The following is a 16,241-nucleotide window of genomic DNA, read 5'->3' as shown; positions in this document are numbered from 1 at the left end:
ATTTTTAGTGTATGTATTTTATATATGAACACGATAAACACAAACCCCAAAATAAGTTATCCACGATGGTTTAAATCTCCTTCAATATTAGCGTGAGAAAAATGAGGCCCGGTGAAGATACCCATCCTTGTGGTTCTGAATCTGCACTACTGAGTCACTCAGTCAATCAGCCAGACAGAAAAAAAGAATAATACCACGACCTATTCTTAGCTGAGCTGCTCAGCATTTCCTTACCTCATCACTTTGATTATTTATGAGCTGATTATTTGTCTCCCATGCTGACTGTATTACCGCTGCTGCTTGCTCCCTGTTTGACATCACGCCTTTGATGATGACAAGCATTTGTAGCATACCGCCATCAAAGATTCAAGTGGGAGTCATAAATCCGTACAGAGAGCACTTTCTGGCAACTGTCCATTTTGTCCTGCGAGGGCTGAAAGTGCAATTGATCAAAATGTTGCCTTCGCTTCGAGGGCTCTCGTCCTGTAATGGCCTCCCTCCTAAAGCCGCCTGGATTTATGGCAGCCATAACTGCACTACTTTTCCTATGCTCCGATGCCTCTGGCATCTTCCACATGTTCCTCTGGGTGGGTGTGTGCTCGCGTGTGTGTGTGTGTGTGTGTGTGTGTGTGTGTGTGTGTGTAAGAACACACACCACACTAGAACACCATTACCATTATGATTCGATAACAGTCTTAGTCCCCAGTGTCCATTCAATCGTATAAAGATGTTTTCATTAAGATTTCATAATTCGGCTCGTCGGCTGTCCGGCGTGCGGCCCAGACGCTCGTCTCCATCTATTTTAGCATTACGGCGCAGATTAAAAGTCCTTTGTCCTCTCCTAGTGAGGGTTTTCATTAAAAAATCTCTGGAGATAGGTTTGTTTTGAGCTGAAAGGGAGCCTCAGGGAAAACCGCTGGTCCGTGTTCACTTCTCACGCTGCTTCCATTTTGCGCTTTCAGAGAAAGTCATTTCACCCATACGCCATGCGCTACTCATCTCTATTATTATATACTACATTCCACTACTGCTGAATGTCTCTCTTTCTTTCTCTTACACACACACACACACACACACACACACACGTCTGGTGTTTTTTTTTTTTTTTGCGTGTAATTGAACGAATTTTGTAAGCTGCTCATGTTGGCTTTATAAGAAATCCATGAAATACCAGAATGGTCTCGTTTTTATTTAAACAGCATTGTGTCTCTTTTTTGCTATCCTTTTTTTCATACACTTTCATGCCTTTCATGATATTTTGACATTACAATATAATTTTTTTGAGTTTATTTATGATTCATACATCATTTTTTTCTCTTTATTTTATTTTAGATTTTGTGATATTTTTTATTTTTTAACATTTTTTGTATTTATATATTTACTTTGTTTCATTGTGCTCGTTATAATAGTAATAATCTAATCATAATCATTTGTTGTTTATGTATTCTATTATTATATGTTTATGTGCATCTTGCTTCTTTACACATTTATAGTGGCTTGCATAGTATTTAAGTATACACTGTCCCTTAATCAGGATTTTACGTGGGAATGTAGTTCAGTTTAGTTCAGTTTATTAATTCCCATAGGAAAAGTAGGTTTGCAGAATACTCGCATAATTATTAAACAATTTCTATTTTGCATGTCTAAATTTTATTATTTTTTTATTGAATTGAATTGAATTGAATTTAAAATGACCAGTCTAACTGACCATCAGTTAATGGTAAATGATAAAAAGAATTTAATAATTTAATTGCTTGTGTGTATATATATATATATATATATATATATATATATATATATATATATATATATATGTTTTTATCACTGGCTATTGTTACCACCTCTCCCAGTCACCTTCTCTGCATCACCTCTGTTTTTCCAAACCAGCATATGTCATAGTGCTTTCAATAAAAAGCCCTGTAAAATATCAAAAACATTCTGCTATGGACATCAAAAGAAAGTAAATTCTCTGTTGAAGCTTCTTGCTTACATAATCAGTCCATGATATGCCAAGCTATCTACACAGACTTTCCCTACACATTGAAACTAGGGAAGGCCAGTAAAAAAACCATAGTACTTGGTGATAGTTGCTCTGGTGTAAGATGAGCACTTCAGGGCGTGCTCTTATTGGCGAGAATTGACTTGCAGTTGGCCACAGGATGTCCGAGAAATCATTTCAACATTACACTGTTGATTTTTTTTGTAGCATCATGTCACATAGGGGTTAATTCCATACTTGTATACGGTTAATTTGCAAATATTACACTAATGTCTGATTCTAAAAACAATATTTGCTTTGGCAGATTTTGTCACCCTACAACGAAATACTGTACACACACACTTAACACAGTGGCATGATGTTTCTTGTGATCTGTAATATCACATTGGACCTTCAGTGTGGGCAGTGACTCAGTCATTAAGTATTAAGTGGTTCAGGATTGATGGCGGAGGGAAGCAGCTGGTGGTAAAGTGGGCTGGTGTCTTTAGCAAAAACAACACTCGCTTTAATTAATAATTGATCACCGCTCCATCCACAGAGACTCCCGGTGACATCTGATCTGTATTAAGAGATCGGCGAAACTCCATCGCAGAAACTCCCCGCTCAAGGCTGAGCTCTGAATGTTTAGATCTGGATTTTTAGAACAATATTTTGTACTTATTTATGAACAGCTACAACTGAAGCACATGCGTACGCATTGAAAAGTTACCAAATTAGAGATGAACTCTAATAGAAACAAGTCTAGTGCTATTAATGCTGAAGTTTCTGTTGTTGTTGTTGTTTTTTTCCTGGAAGTTGCATGACTCTGTTTGGCCTAATCTTATAAACTCTACTATCTTAGTATTATAGTGTAGGCAAGTCCAACATGAATAGCATGGGATTTGCACGTGGATCGGTGGAGGACGGCCCGTGCGGCACGTGAATCACAAACCTCCCTCACTCAGACTTTATCATCCTTCAGGGAATTTTGCTTTGAATAGTTTTGGAATGAAGACACTATAAAAAATATATGCTGTTATAATAAGCTTCACTCTGGGATTTTGAGGAGATTTGTGCTCATTCAGCTACAAGGGTGTATGTAAAGGCAGGTACTGATGTAGGTGAGGTGAGGAGGTGCCTGTGGTGTAGACAGTGTTCACATTCAACCCCATAGAATTGGAGCTCTACAGCAGGGGATCTACCATATAGGGCTGGAAAAGTCAGGTGTCCCAATATGTTTGGCAATACAATCTAGCTACCAGCCCACCTATGTATGACATACCAGAAAAAGCATGGAGATGTTTAAGAGAGATGTAGTGGAGTTTTTAACCAGATTGTTCGACCAGATTCTGGAAGGTGAGAGGATGCATGAGGAGTGTGCTGGTACCGGTTTTTAAGAATAATGGAGATGTGCAGACCTGCAGTAACTACAGGGGAATAAAGTTGATCAGTCACACCATTAAGTTATGGGAAAGAGTAGTGGAAGCCAGGCTGAGAGAAGAGTTGACCATCTGTGAGCAACAGTATGGTTTCATGACGAGGAAGAGCACCACAGACACTTTATTTACTTTAAGAATGTTGATGGAGAAGTATAGAGAAGGTCAGAAGGAGTTGCATTGTGTGTTTGTGGATTTAGAGAAAGCATACAACAGGGTGAAGAGAGGAGATGTGGTATTGTATGAGGAAGTCTGGTGTGTCAGAGTAAAGTGTGAAGTAGGAACGACAGACTGGTTCAAGGTGGAGGTTGGACTGCATCAAGGATCGGCACTGAGCCCTTTCCTGTTTGCAGTGTTGATGGACTGGTTGACGGACGAGGTCAGACAGGAGTCTCTGTAGACTATGATGTTTGCGGATGATATTGTGATTTGTGGTGAGAGTAGGGAGCAGGTGGAGAAGAGCCTGGAGAGGTGGAGGTACACGCTGGAGAGAAGGGGGATGAAAGTCAGTAGGAGTAAGACAGAGTACATGTGTGTGAATGAGAGAGAGGGCAGTGGAGTGGTGCAGTTGCAGGGAGAAGAGGTGGAGAAGGTGGAGGAGTTCAGGTACCTGGGGTTAACAGTGCAAAGTAATGGAGAGTGTGTTAGAGAAGTGAAGAAAAGAGTGCAGGCAGGGTGGAGTGGGTGGAGAAGAGTGATAGCAGGAATGATTTGTGATAGAAGAGTATCTGTGAGAGTGAAAGGGAAAGTTTATGGGACTGTGGTGAGACATGAGATGTTGTATGGTTTAGAGACAGTGGCAGTGAGTAAAAGACAGGGGGTGCAGCTGGAGGTAGCAGAGCTGAAGATGTTGAGATGTTCATTTGGAGTGACGACGATGAACAGGATTAGAAACGAGTTTATTAGAGAGACAGCGCATGTAGGACGTTTTGGAGACAAGGTAAGGGAGGTTTATGGATGTGGTGAGGGAAGACATGCTGGTAGTTGGTTTGAAAAACGCAGATATAAAGGACAGAGTAGTACGGAGACGGATGATCCACTGTGGGACCCCTAATGGGAGCAGCTGAAGGAAGAAGAAGACGAAGCAGAAGAAGAAGATCTCTGTGCAAAGAAATTTTATTTTTATTTGTCACATGTATAACCATGCACAGTCTGCCACGTAGTTCAAAGCTTATAATAGAGTGGTCTTTGATGTTAAAATAAAAAATAACCAAGTAAAAATAGAAAAGAGGAATATAATTACATTTATAATACAATACAAAATAATTGCAAAGTGAAAACTGTACAATAAAAATAGAAAGAGAATATGGAGTACATCAGGAGCAGAAACAGTGTGATTTCCTTATGATTATAAACTAATAAAGGTAATACAGTGCACCTGTGCAAGATGTATAGTTTTGTGTTATTGAGTATTGTGCAAAAAACAGATGGAGATATTGAGTGTTTTGCATTGATAACAATTTCTGCTTATATTATTTAAATATAAGTCACAAGAAAGTTGAACTGTGACAGAAGTCCTGTTATACAGACAGAAGTTATTTACTATTTAAATGACCTCAGTGTATTTGATGCGTAATTCCTCGCTGCAAAAATGAAATATGAGAAATAGCCATTTGGTTTTTTGCCTACAAAATGCTAAGCGACTATACGGCTGGGTGTTCCGTCCACATTTCCATGCAGACTGCACCACAGCTGGACTCCAGCACTGGCCATGATGAGCAAATCAGCTCCAGTAGCTCAAGAGCCACCAATCAGCTTCCAAGCCTTGGTGAATAGACAAAAAAAAAACACATGCCTTCTCTGACAAGGCCATTACACCAGATGTTATAGATGTTGATTAGTTAGGACAAATAGATTCTTGTACTTTTTTGTGTGTTTGAGAAGCAAATATGTAAGCATTTCCATCACTATGGATCAGATGATGGGAGGCTGAATCGGTTTGGTCAAGCATACTGATGCCTGATGCTTGAAAAAATTCACTCTAGGTTTTTATGTGACCGGAGTTCGCACGTTCGACGCAATGGTTTTATTGTCTAGTATAAATGAAATGCAGCGCTTTTTCCCGATGATGCAGCTGTCGACAAATTTGATTGCTTTAAACATGTTTATTCATGCACTTTCCTTTTAAGAGTGCACTCATAAATTCAGCAGGTGGTGTATTTTTTTTTTCCATTTTCTTTCAACAAGGTTATAGAAGTGATCTGTAGAGTTACAGAGAAACTACCAAACTTACTTGGTTCCTTTCTCTTCCAGCCCGCGAGGAGAACGTGGCCACCTTCCGAGGCTCGGAATACTTCTGCTACGACCTCTCGCAAAACCCCATCCAGAGCAGCAGTGACGAGATCACGCTCTCTTTCAAGACCTGGCAGCGCAACGGGCTGATCCTACACACGGGCAAGTCGGCCGACTACGTCAACCTGGCGCTGAAGGACGGCGCTGTCTCCCTGGTCATCAATTTAGGTTCTGGAGCCTTCGAGGCCATCGTGGAGCCTGTCAATGGCAAATTCAACGATAATTCCTGGCACGATGTCAAAGTTACACGCAATCTCAGACAGGTAACGTTCAACAGGCAAAGCGTCGAGGGTTCACCTTTCTAGTGGTATCCTAGACCTGTTTTCTTTCGTGAAAATCTATTATTTGCCTTTTTGTTACGATTTTCTAGACCTTTTTACCAGGGTCTTCACTTTTCACCTCAAGCTAAGCCCCTTTAAGCATTAACCTCCGTCATAGGCCATCAGTGGTGTGATGGCTTCAAGAGGTTACCTTCGCTCGTTTTCTCCCTCTCCCTCTCTCATTCTGTAGATATTCTCTTCACTTGGGTGAATAGTGCTTCTTATCAGGGTGGCAGGGAGACGCTTCAGCCAAGCTCAACCGTGCCATTTACCCACAGCCAATTTTTCTCAGTTTAAATTGCTCAGTGCACCGACTGCATTTTAAAATATGTAAATGTTTTGCGGTGGTTTTGCTCCTCAGCACTGGATATTTTTGGCGCCGGCCAACACGGTGGTGATGCACCCCCTGAGCTCCATCCATCAGCCTCTACACACATCTCTCTATTTTGATTTATTCATACTTAACATTTTTTTACACCTTAGCTGGAAATAAAGGGCAGTGCATCTTGAGAATCATCTGCTAAATTGAGGGAAGCTGGTTATCATCTCTCCAACGTGATATACGAGGAAGTTCAGTAGATTGAAATTCATGCCATGTATTAAAAACGCTGTATAGACACAACAATTAAGATGATGTCGCTAAATACTCTCGGTATTTACAGTATGAGCGCTTTGAATGTAAGTATGATGTTTCTCACACATTCAACACACACATCCGGTGCTGCTATTTTAGGAGTAGGAGAGCGATAGCCCTGAATCTTGGTCCTCTTTCTTTCTTTCTTTCTTTCTTTCTTGCTTTCTTGCTTTCTTTCTGTCTCTCGTTCTCCCAATTTCACTCTTTCAACCAATTTCACTCTTTCATACTTTGCTGCTGAATGGAAAACTAACCACTCATGGAACACGTCTGTTACACTAACCCTTACCTGAAAGACTAATGAAGCTCCCTGATTATTCATCATGGGTTTTGTTTTGATTTTTTACATCATTTTTTTCTTGACAGCTCTTTTTGTTCACTGTTTAATTTCCTTTCTTCCCCCCTTTTCACAAAGCATTCAGGCATTGGACACGCTATGGTAAACAAACTACATTGTCTGGTAGATATCATTCCTATTGTCCTTTTCTTTTGGTTTGCCGTGTGCTCTTCTGGCCCTCTTCCTTTTTTTCTTTGACTTTCTTTCTAAACGTCATAATCGACTATCGACCAGAAAAAGGAAATGGGGTTGGCATTCTAGGTGTTCTTCACTTTTCTCCTTGTCCTGTTTTCTTCCTTCATCACGGCTTTTACTTCTTTTTTTATTTCCTGGCTTACTCTCTCTAAAATTTCCTTCTCCTTTCTTCGAAAAGACCTTGATATGTGATTTAGTAGGCTGTAGTGGTTTAATAAAAGCCTTTCTGTTTGCGGGATACTGTTGACGAAACTGGCAGAAGCTTTCCACCAAGAAACAGAGTGCATAAATGCAAAATATGAACAGCCAGTGGGCAAGGGAGCTCTGACAGTTGTTTCCAGTACAGACTTGCATGGCACGCCAAATCATCTCCATTTTTTTCACTGCAGGTTTTTTTTTTGGGGGGGCTCCTCACCACTAACAATTTCATCTCCCATTATTCCTTGTGTACCGTACATGTCGTTATCTTCTCATCTTCCTCAGTGCTTTCACATCTATGGCTTTCCTGTTCAAGTGCATGTGTGTTTACGGCTTGGCTTTGCATGCAGCATTGGTGTCCGTGTCCCTTACACATGAAACACAGGTCATTAAAACCCACCAATAGTTTACCTCCTGCTTGCTCATCTCTAAAAAATAGTAAACCATGCAGCACATTTTGGAAGCATGCTTATCAATGTCTGAACTAACCAATCAAAAAAACAAAACATTGACATTGTACTAACCTCCCAGACCTAACCAAAATCCCAAAGTAGGAAACCCATTTCTGACACCATCAAAGATAAAGAAAATATGCCGCTGAAATATTTTCTTTACCTGCAAGAATAGTAGTGACTGATAAGAGCCCAGTGCTGCTCATTTATCCCCAGTGTTCCACCAGACAACTGCTCCTACTCCTACCAATGGCGTTCAGAAAGTCACAGGTTCATAAGTGTCATCAGTGGATCTCTCCCCTTCCTTTCTGTCATGTCCACCCTGACAGGTCACTATCTCAGTGGATGGCATCCTTACCACCACGGGCTACACACAGGAGGATTACACTATGCTGGGCTCTGATGATTTCTTCTACGTCGGAGGAAGTCCAAGCACCGCTGACTTACCTGGTTCGCCTGTCAGCAATAACTTCATGGGCTGCCTCAAAGAGGTAGGTGATGTCACTTGTAAGATGAGTTCCTGCTCTGTTCTTTTTGTTCCTGCTTTGAGTTCTCACCTGCACACTGCTTTTCAAATGGAGCATCTTTTCTAAATGGGGTTCTAAGGATTACCATGCACCAACAAAAGCATCCAAAGAACCCTTGAGCATACTAGATGATGAAATAATAACAAAAGGTTTCAAAAAATTAATAAATAATCACAGGCTAAAGCCACAAGAAGGCTCAGATCAGAACTCATAGACTTGTAGTTTGTTTTCTAGGCCACAGATTAAAAGGTACTAGAACAAGGAAACAGGACCTTCAAAGACCAGGTGAGAAGGTAACACCATTTCATGGGAAACATGAAACCATTCAAAAAGAAAACCTTAAACAGTAAACCTTAAAATCCTAAACAAAGCCTTCAAACAAGGCTCCATCAAGGGTTCCGTATGTACATTCGTATGTAGAGATTTTTTTAAATGGGGTTCTAAAGATATCATCTATTCAAAGAACCCTGTAGGGTTTCAGATGAAAGCACAATAACAAAAGCTTCGAATCACAAAATATACCCTTTTTTGAAGAGTGCATAAATCTATCAAAGGCTAATGAGACATAATGAAAACATTAACTACAAAACGGGTTTAGGTGATCACAAGTGATGGTGCCAGAATAGGGCAATATGTGCCAAAGCCCGTGCCAAACAGGAAGCTTTTTGGATGGGTGGTCAGTGCATTAGTCACAGCTACTGTAGGTTCTCCTCTCTTGCTCTCCAGCGCTGTTTCGCAGCTCATCTTGAAAAATAGAACAAGTTGGAATGGAAAGGTGAAGCAGTGTAATAGATTTAATAAAGCTTATCTTCTGAGAAGGACAGAGTGGACATCAGTTTTCCATGGAGCTCCACTATAATGAAATTCACTGGGCTTCTAAATTTTCTCACGACACGAAATTGTTTCAGCTGTATTTAATTTGGCTTTTCAATTGCTGTAAATCATTTGATTAAGGTTGAGCTAGCCCAGAAAAGAAGCTCTGATGATCGGGTGAGATGAGATTCTGCATTCTGGTACTTGTCAAGATTGCGGTGTGACGTGAGTGGGTCGGTGTGAGGGGCTGTAATCCGGAGGGAAGAAATCTCCAACTACTAATCTCATGAGATGAGCTTTATGTAACAGATCTTTTACAGTATTGAAGAAATTCTGATGCCCTCATCCTTACATCGGACAGTGAACTTGAGCTCCTTCACTCCTGGAGGCCATAATTACTAAATGGATCATTCCTTAATTTAGCTGAGAGTGGGTAGTTAATCTACAGAGAGATTAATTTGACGATTTTCAGTAAACCTTGGCCGAAAATCATATTTCACTGTCTGTTGCCTTTACGATGTCTGTAAAAATCTAAAAGTTCATCTATCACTGAGTTCAATTTAGATGTTCACTACTGCTCCCAGCATGCTGCCCAAATCCTTGCACTTTATAGTTTAGATAAGGGGTCATTACCAGGACCTATTTTTACCCAGATTCTAGCAAAAAAGTTCGGTGATTAGTGTGATGTAACCGGTGCTTGTGTTCCTGGAGCTTGAAGAGTTCAAGAGAGATGTTTAGCTGCTAAAACCCTCTCCTACATCGTTTGCCACACTGGACTATTTTTGTTACATTCTTGGTATTGAGCCAGGTACGATAATAATTTATGCATTAAAGATGCCCTAAATACATTAATGTAATCATCTTTTTCTTGGACTAGGACCAAATTCTGGTCAAAAGGTTTGGGAACTTTGTTTGAAGCAATAGGTCAAGATCCAAACAGCCCACATAAAATAAATATGTGTACTTTTACCCAAGACCCACCCCTGAAACCAGATCTGGGGGTGTTCCCATAAAATCCTCTGGTGATCAGAACCCACACAGACCATGTGTAGAGCCCAAAATGGTGCCTGGAGCCACCTTATATATCTGTATATATTTGTTAAAAGAATTACTTCCCTACAGCTTTTAAACTTAGACACTATAGACTCTGTAGGTCTATGGGAACAACCCTGGACCTTTGGATTACAGGGGTCACGTAATACAGGACCATCGAAAAATATCTACTATTAGATCTTTAGAGCAACAACTAGCGGTCTGTAGAGTGGAGTCTTAACAACAAGGGTTCTAAAAACATAGCATCAATGGTATATATTTGGAGATTTGGAGATGTAGGAAAAGGACAGGAGGTTGTCTTTAGCCCAGATCATTGAGGGGAATCACTATAAAACCATCTGAACCTTTATTTAAAAAAAAATAAGTAGTCAGTGTTTGAATACTTTTAGAAACAGCCCTGGAAACTACTCTACAGAGATCAGTCATGACAGGATGTCTGTAATCTTTGTGTATATTCAGTCAAAATAAAGCAACGAATATAGACATGAAGTTTAAACGTGATCAGGAAAAAGGGTTTTGTAGCTAAAGTGCTGGTAAAAAAAACAATAATGACAAATTAATTACTAATCGAGAACAAAAATAACATGAACATCAGCAGGATTGACTGATGTGTCTTAACTAGCATAATTCACCAATGCTACATTCGTTTTCTAGAATATTTAGCACGTTAGCAAAAGTTAAATCATAAGCAACTGTTTGAAGCTAACATTAAGTAGCAGTGAGCTTCGGAATTGAGACCAAACGGTCACCATTTCCTGAACGTTTTCAACACCTCTTCTGAGAAGAAAACACACCCAGTGTGAAAATACTGTTTCTCCTCGTCATGTCCCTCACCGTTCCTCTCTAAATAAACCTTTAGCTAGCCTTTGAAACATGCTGACTCCAATTAAACACAATATTTCATTTTGTAGACAGGAGTTTTTAAACAAATGTGTAATTTGAGGCTATTCGGTAGCAACTAAAGAGAAATCCCTTGACATTTGTGGAGTACTCCACCTTGTGGCATGGGATGCAAACTACAGCTAGTTCAACCAGCAGAAAAACATAGCAATTCACAAAGGCCTTGTTTACACCTGGCATTTACAAGCATCCCAGGTGATCAGATCACAAGTGGACAGCTGAGACACATTTGACCACTTATGATAGCATTTCATACATCGTTTCTGCTAGATGAAGGATGTCATGCACATTTATTACGTCAGTATTCTGCTTCATCTTTACTGTCAGTATCACACAACAATGGAACTGCTAAAATAGTAGGATACAACAGCAAATTCACTTTTCATTATTTTTCTATATTAGAGTGATTTTTTTAAATATTTCTTTTGGTTGTTACAGTTACAACCTACAGAGTGTGGGACAGGATTGTGAAAAGCATTTCACCTTTCAGTGGTGTCCTTCCTGCATCAATCCACCTTTTAATACCATCATTATGACAACAAGAATGCAGAAACAATCAGTATTGTAGAGAATCGCAGTAGAACAGAGCACTGCATCGCAGACAGGAATCTCATACAGTGAGAATGAATGTTATTACTAAAGCAAGAAACCCAGTAAACACAATACAACACAACATGTCTTTTCACTGTAGCTACAACTGCACCACCGCATACATCATCTCCAGCAGAAGCATCGATATTCACCTCATAAAATGACCCCCCTGGACTTTTGAGCATTTTTTTCGGTGCATTATGGTTTTCCTGGAGATTCGAAATGAAGGCAAATTGTGTGGTTTTGGTTCAGAGAAGAAAAAGCAAAAGTCAAAATTTTTCATGAAAAAAACTGTTTTGGCCGACTTTTCCTCACGATGCACATCTTTTCTTGAAAAGTCCGCCTTGTAAATGTCCTTGTAAGTGTATCTGCGTCCAAATCAAAAGGACGTGAACATGTCAACCTGTTCTGATGACCAAATTGCAGTTTGATTGGTTAAAGCAACAGCTGCGAGCAACAAGAATTTATGCTAAAGAAGCCCACAGTGCTCACTACTGATTGGATAGCAATTGGCCAGCAGAGGGGGCCTTGCGTCTGGCCTGCCATTGGTTAGAATATATTCCTCTGTGTGTGTGTGTGTGTGTGTGTGTGTGTGTGTGTGTGTGTGCTTGAGGCACTAATGACCAGTGAGAACACACTCTCTCGAGCAGCACTGGAGCTAGACTCTACAATACACACTCTCTCTCACTGACATGTGCATGGTGCCATTATTTATCACCATGTTGGTGTCTAAAAACACACTCCTGTCCTGCTGTCTGAGCTCCTGAAACCTGTCCAGTTCTCCAGCTGTGAAGTGGGTCAGAGCAGTCGAGATTTGTACAGATGGGTCAAACCACTGTGTGCCCCCTCCATCTCCTCCAGATGTTCAGTTTGAATAAGTCGTGTTAGGAGAGGGATATCTGGAATGTAGCCAGCTCCAGAAACAGCTGTACCGTTTTGCCACCGCTGTTTCTGGATGTAATGAAGAAAACATGCAAGTTATTACAGGTAGTTGTAGTGGAAAGGACACTGGTAGGAGATTTGTGCTGCTATTTTAGACCTGGTAAGCTTAAAATATTTCAATATTTAAAGATATAAATGTGTAATTTTTTATATTCTTAACATTTATGGCATTTGGCCGACGCTCTTATCCAGAGCGACTTAATTCATCTCTCAGGGTTTCTGTAGGTTTCACAAAGACTTTTTAAGACCATTAACACACACACACACACACACACAAATACGTTGTTAGCAACTGGCTTTAACCCGAGCCCTAAATTCATTGTTTTCAAGCCAACTATCGCTAAACTTGCACTTCCCCATAGCTGAAAAAGAGCCTCTACTTTACATCCATGCTAAAATCCAAGAGAGATTATAATCCAATATTCAATAACAGAAAGCTGATTGGCTGTTGCATGTTGGTTTCATTTGTTGTCATAATACAGTGAATTATATTTGGACTAGCAAAGGAAAAATCTACAACACAACAGAAACTAATAAACAAAAAACATTTAAAGGGCTTCATGAGCATTTCAACGAGCAGTAGACGTAGCTTTACATGGACATCGCAAAATCAAGAGCTGTTTCAAACTATTTAAGACCTAGAACAGCAAATTTAAGACTTTTAAGGCATAAATTATTGATTTTTACATTTTTGTAGACTTTTTAAGACCCCACAGAAACCCTGAACTGTGCAGCTATGGGTTTCAAGGGCCTTGCACAGGGGCCCAGAAGTCCAATGCCTTCCGATCTAAGCTACTACATCCCCTTATGTTCTTATTATGCTCTTAAATGAATGACCTCATGAGTTTTAAATACCAGATAATCCAAAATACATGTTTAGCATCAGTTAAGCACTTTCAATAAGCAATAATTCACCTTCTCCTGTTCTGGAGAGTGGATCTGTAGTCTATTCCAGTAACACTGGAGATGAGACAAGAACACATGGTATGATAAACACCAGTTCGTTACATGACACATTTATTCCTATGGGACAATTTATAGCCATCAGTCCACTGGCACAATTTTTGGACAGTGGAGAAGCTGAAAGAAACCATATATATAAACCATATAACGGGAATATCGCTATAGACCGGATTCATGCATGTTCGACTTTTTTTTGTTGTAATAGGTCAGCAGTGGAATCTTGGATGTTATTGTTAAAACTGGTTTTACACAACAAACACAATAAACCTGGATCTACATTAAAACATCGATAGTTATTGTGGAATCTCTGTATAAAGGCACAAGATTCACTAAGTTAATATGGCAGTAAGAAGTAAAACAAGGTGCAACAGCAACACCCAGAATTCAACAACCCCAAACCCAAACATGAAGAAAAACGAATCAGCATCGAACTGTCTGTCTTCTTTTAGCCCTGAGAACTGATGAAAAGCACCAACCGAGTGCCACCTGGCATCCTTGACTGGTGAATAATCTATACCAATTTCCAACTTTTCTACAGCTTGGCCTGGGAGCCATTAATTCTAGCAGAGCGGTGGGCAGGCTTTGTAGGCAGAGATTTATAGTACGGGCAGACAGCTGTGGATGATGAATTGGCACGTCATCGCAGGCCGACCACAGACAGAGAGGGGGCTACGGGCACGCACAGACCCATGCATGGCCATTCTCCCAGCACCCACACTCCATGCCAATCGAATCCGCAACCTACAGCTTTTCACTCCTTCATACCACAATGGCATTTCCAGTGGTATTGATATTGTCAGAAAGCAGCTTGACAGAAAACCAAAAGTGGCTTTAGATCCATACTGAACAGAATAGTATTGACACTGGTTAGAAAAACTCTCTGAGACGACATCAGGAACAAAAATGGACTCAAAGGAGATCCCATTCTCTTTTGGAGCACCATCAGTGCGATTATGAACATTGACGCCATGCAGTTGTCTACTGGTGATGGGAATTTTGGATCATTTTAAGGATTTGGTTCTTTGAATCTCGATCATCAAATCTTTTCTTGAGTCATTTAGTTAATTTTGTTCCTTTGATCAGAAATACATGTCTATATACACCGACTTTGACTTTAGTTCCAATCATTGGACGTTTTTAGTACAGGTAGTACACGGTAAATGGTGATAGGGGGACGAGCTGGGTGTCTCAACACCCATCACTGGAATGGCAATTCAGTCACAATAAAGCAGTGGATGTTACAACATCTTTTGATTGCTAACTGCCAACACACCTGACGTTCTTTTATCACGTGACTCCCATATACTCTATGGGGTTATTCTGACTCGAAATGTATTTATTTTTACAAAAACAGCGGTCAAGACATTTGAGCTACTTATTCAGTTAAAACAACACACTAATGGAAGTTCTTCGAAACCTGTTGCCTGGACGCCTTATTTCACGTTTCAGCGATGTGCCATGGCCCCCAAGGTCTCCTGACTTGTCATCGTGTACTTTCTTCCTATGAGAGTACCTGAAGAGCTGTGTGTACACTCACAAACCCCATCATTTAAATGACTTGAAGGATGCCATCTGACAAAAAAGTGCTCATGATTGACCAACAACTGTTGGCCAGAGCGATGAACAATTTCAAGCCAAGGATTGAAAGCTGCAATCAAAAGGGTGGTCTGCATCTAGATGACATTATTTTTTAACTGAATAAGTAACTCAAATGTCTTGACCTCTGTTTTTGTAAAAACAGAGTCAGTATAACCCCATAGTGTATATGGAGTCACGTGATAAAAGAACGCCAGGAGAAGCTTGTTCTGTACTGCACCACCATTTCCCCCTTTCCAGTTTATTTCCGAACGAGCCTGCAAGGTGAGATAACAGCTTGATGAAATTCGACTCCACATATTCAAACAAGTATTATTCAGCCATTGCGCCCAGTCGGCCTTCACATTCGCTCAATCCGTTTCATCTACAGACTTGAAATAGGCACATGCTCACGCCGAGTCTGTTCTAGTTCCTGTATAGAAGAAGGCTCAATTACTCCTCATTCTATTACCTCATGTCCCGGCAGACACACCTTACACCAGGTGCAGATAGATAAAGCGACGCTATTCCATTCAAATGTCACGATGGCATTGCTGCTGTTTTTCAAGGCGGCCTTGACTCGCCAGTCTTCACGCCCAAGGGAACGAATATTTGTTCTCTGCACCGATGTTTTTCAACCCCGGATGATGCCGGTAACCTTTCTGCGGCGATTAATCACCCCTCTCAAAGTCAATTAATTCAATTTTGTGCTCTTGAGAGGATCGTTTTTGACAAACAGTTTAAACGCTTTCGACACATGAAATGTGATTTCAGAAGTCCAGAGCAGATCGGTTCCGAGAGGAGAACGGACAGTTCATGGGCAGCGGCCCAGCTGGAATTAGCCAGCTGACATTTCAGGTGCCGTTTGAGTTCATCAACGTGACAGCGCTTTAGGACGATTTAAACCGAGGAGGATCAACTGTCTCACATGATGAATGGAGATGGCTGGGATGAATCGTGATACTAAAAACGAACGGGATTAACACTGGGAAGGCGTGCATGAACGTATAAATAAAAATAATAATACATTTTTAT

At 40.4% G+C, this 16,241-nt stretch overlaps 1 protein-coding gene across 1 annotated transcript in view; it reads left to right on the top strand.

Annotated features, from left to right (window-relative positions):
- The window catches only part of nrxn3a (neurexin 3a), a 303,444-nt gene that overhangs the window by 62,164 nt on the left and 225,039 nt on the right, over positions 1-16,241 (top strand). The window contains 2 exon segments of the mRNA XM_046855388.1: positions 5,668-5,969; positions 8,172-8,333. Coding sequence (XP_046711344.1) covers positions 5,668-5,969; positions 8,172-8,333 — 464 coding nt within the window.

The sequence above is a fragment of the Silurus meridionalis genome, chromosome 8 (genome assembly GCF_014805685.1).
Source record: "Silurus meridionalis isolate SWU-2019-XX chromosome 8, ASM1480568v1, whole genome shotgun sequence".
Classification (NCBI taxonomy): Eukaryota; Metazoa; Chordata; class Actinopteri; order Siluriformes; family Siluridae; genus Silurus; species Silurus meridionalis.
This window is presented reverse-complemented; position numbering and strand designations above follow the sequence as displayed.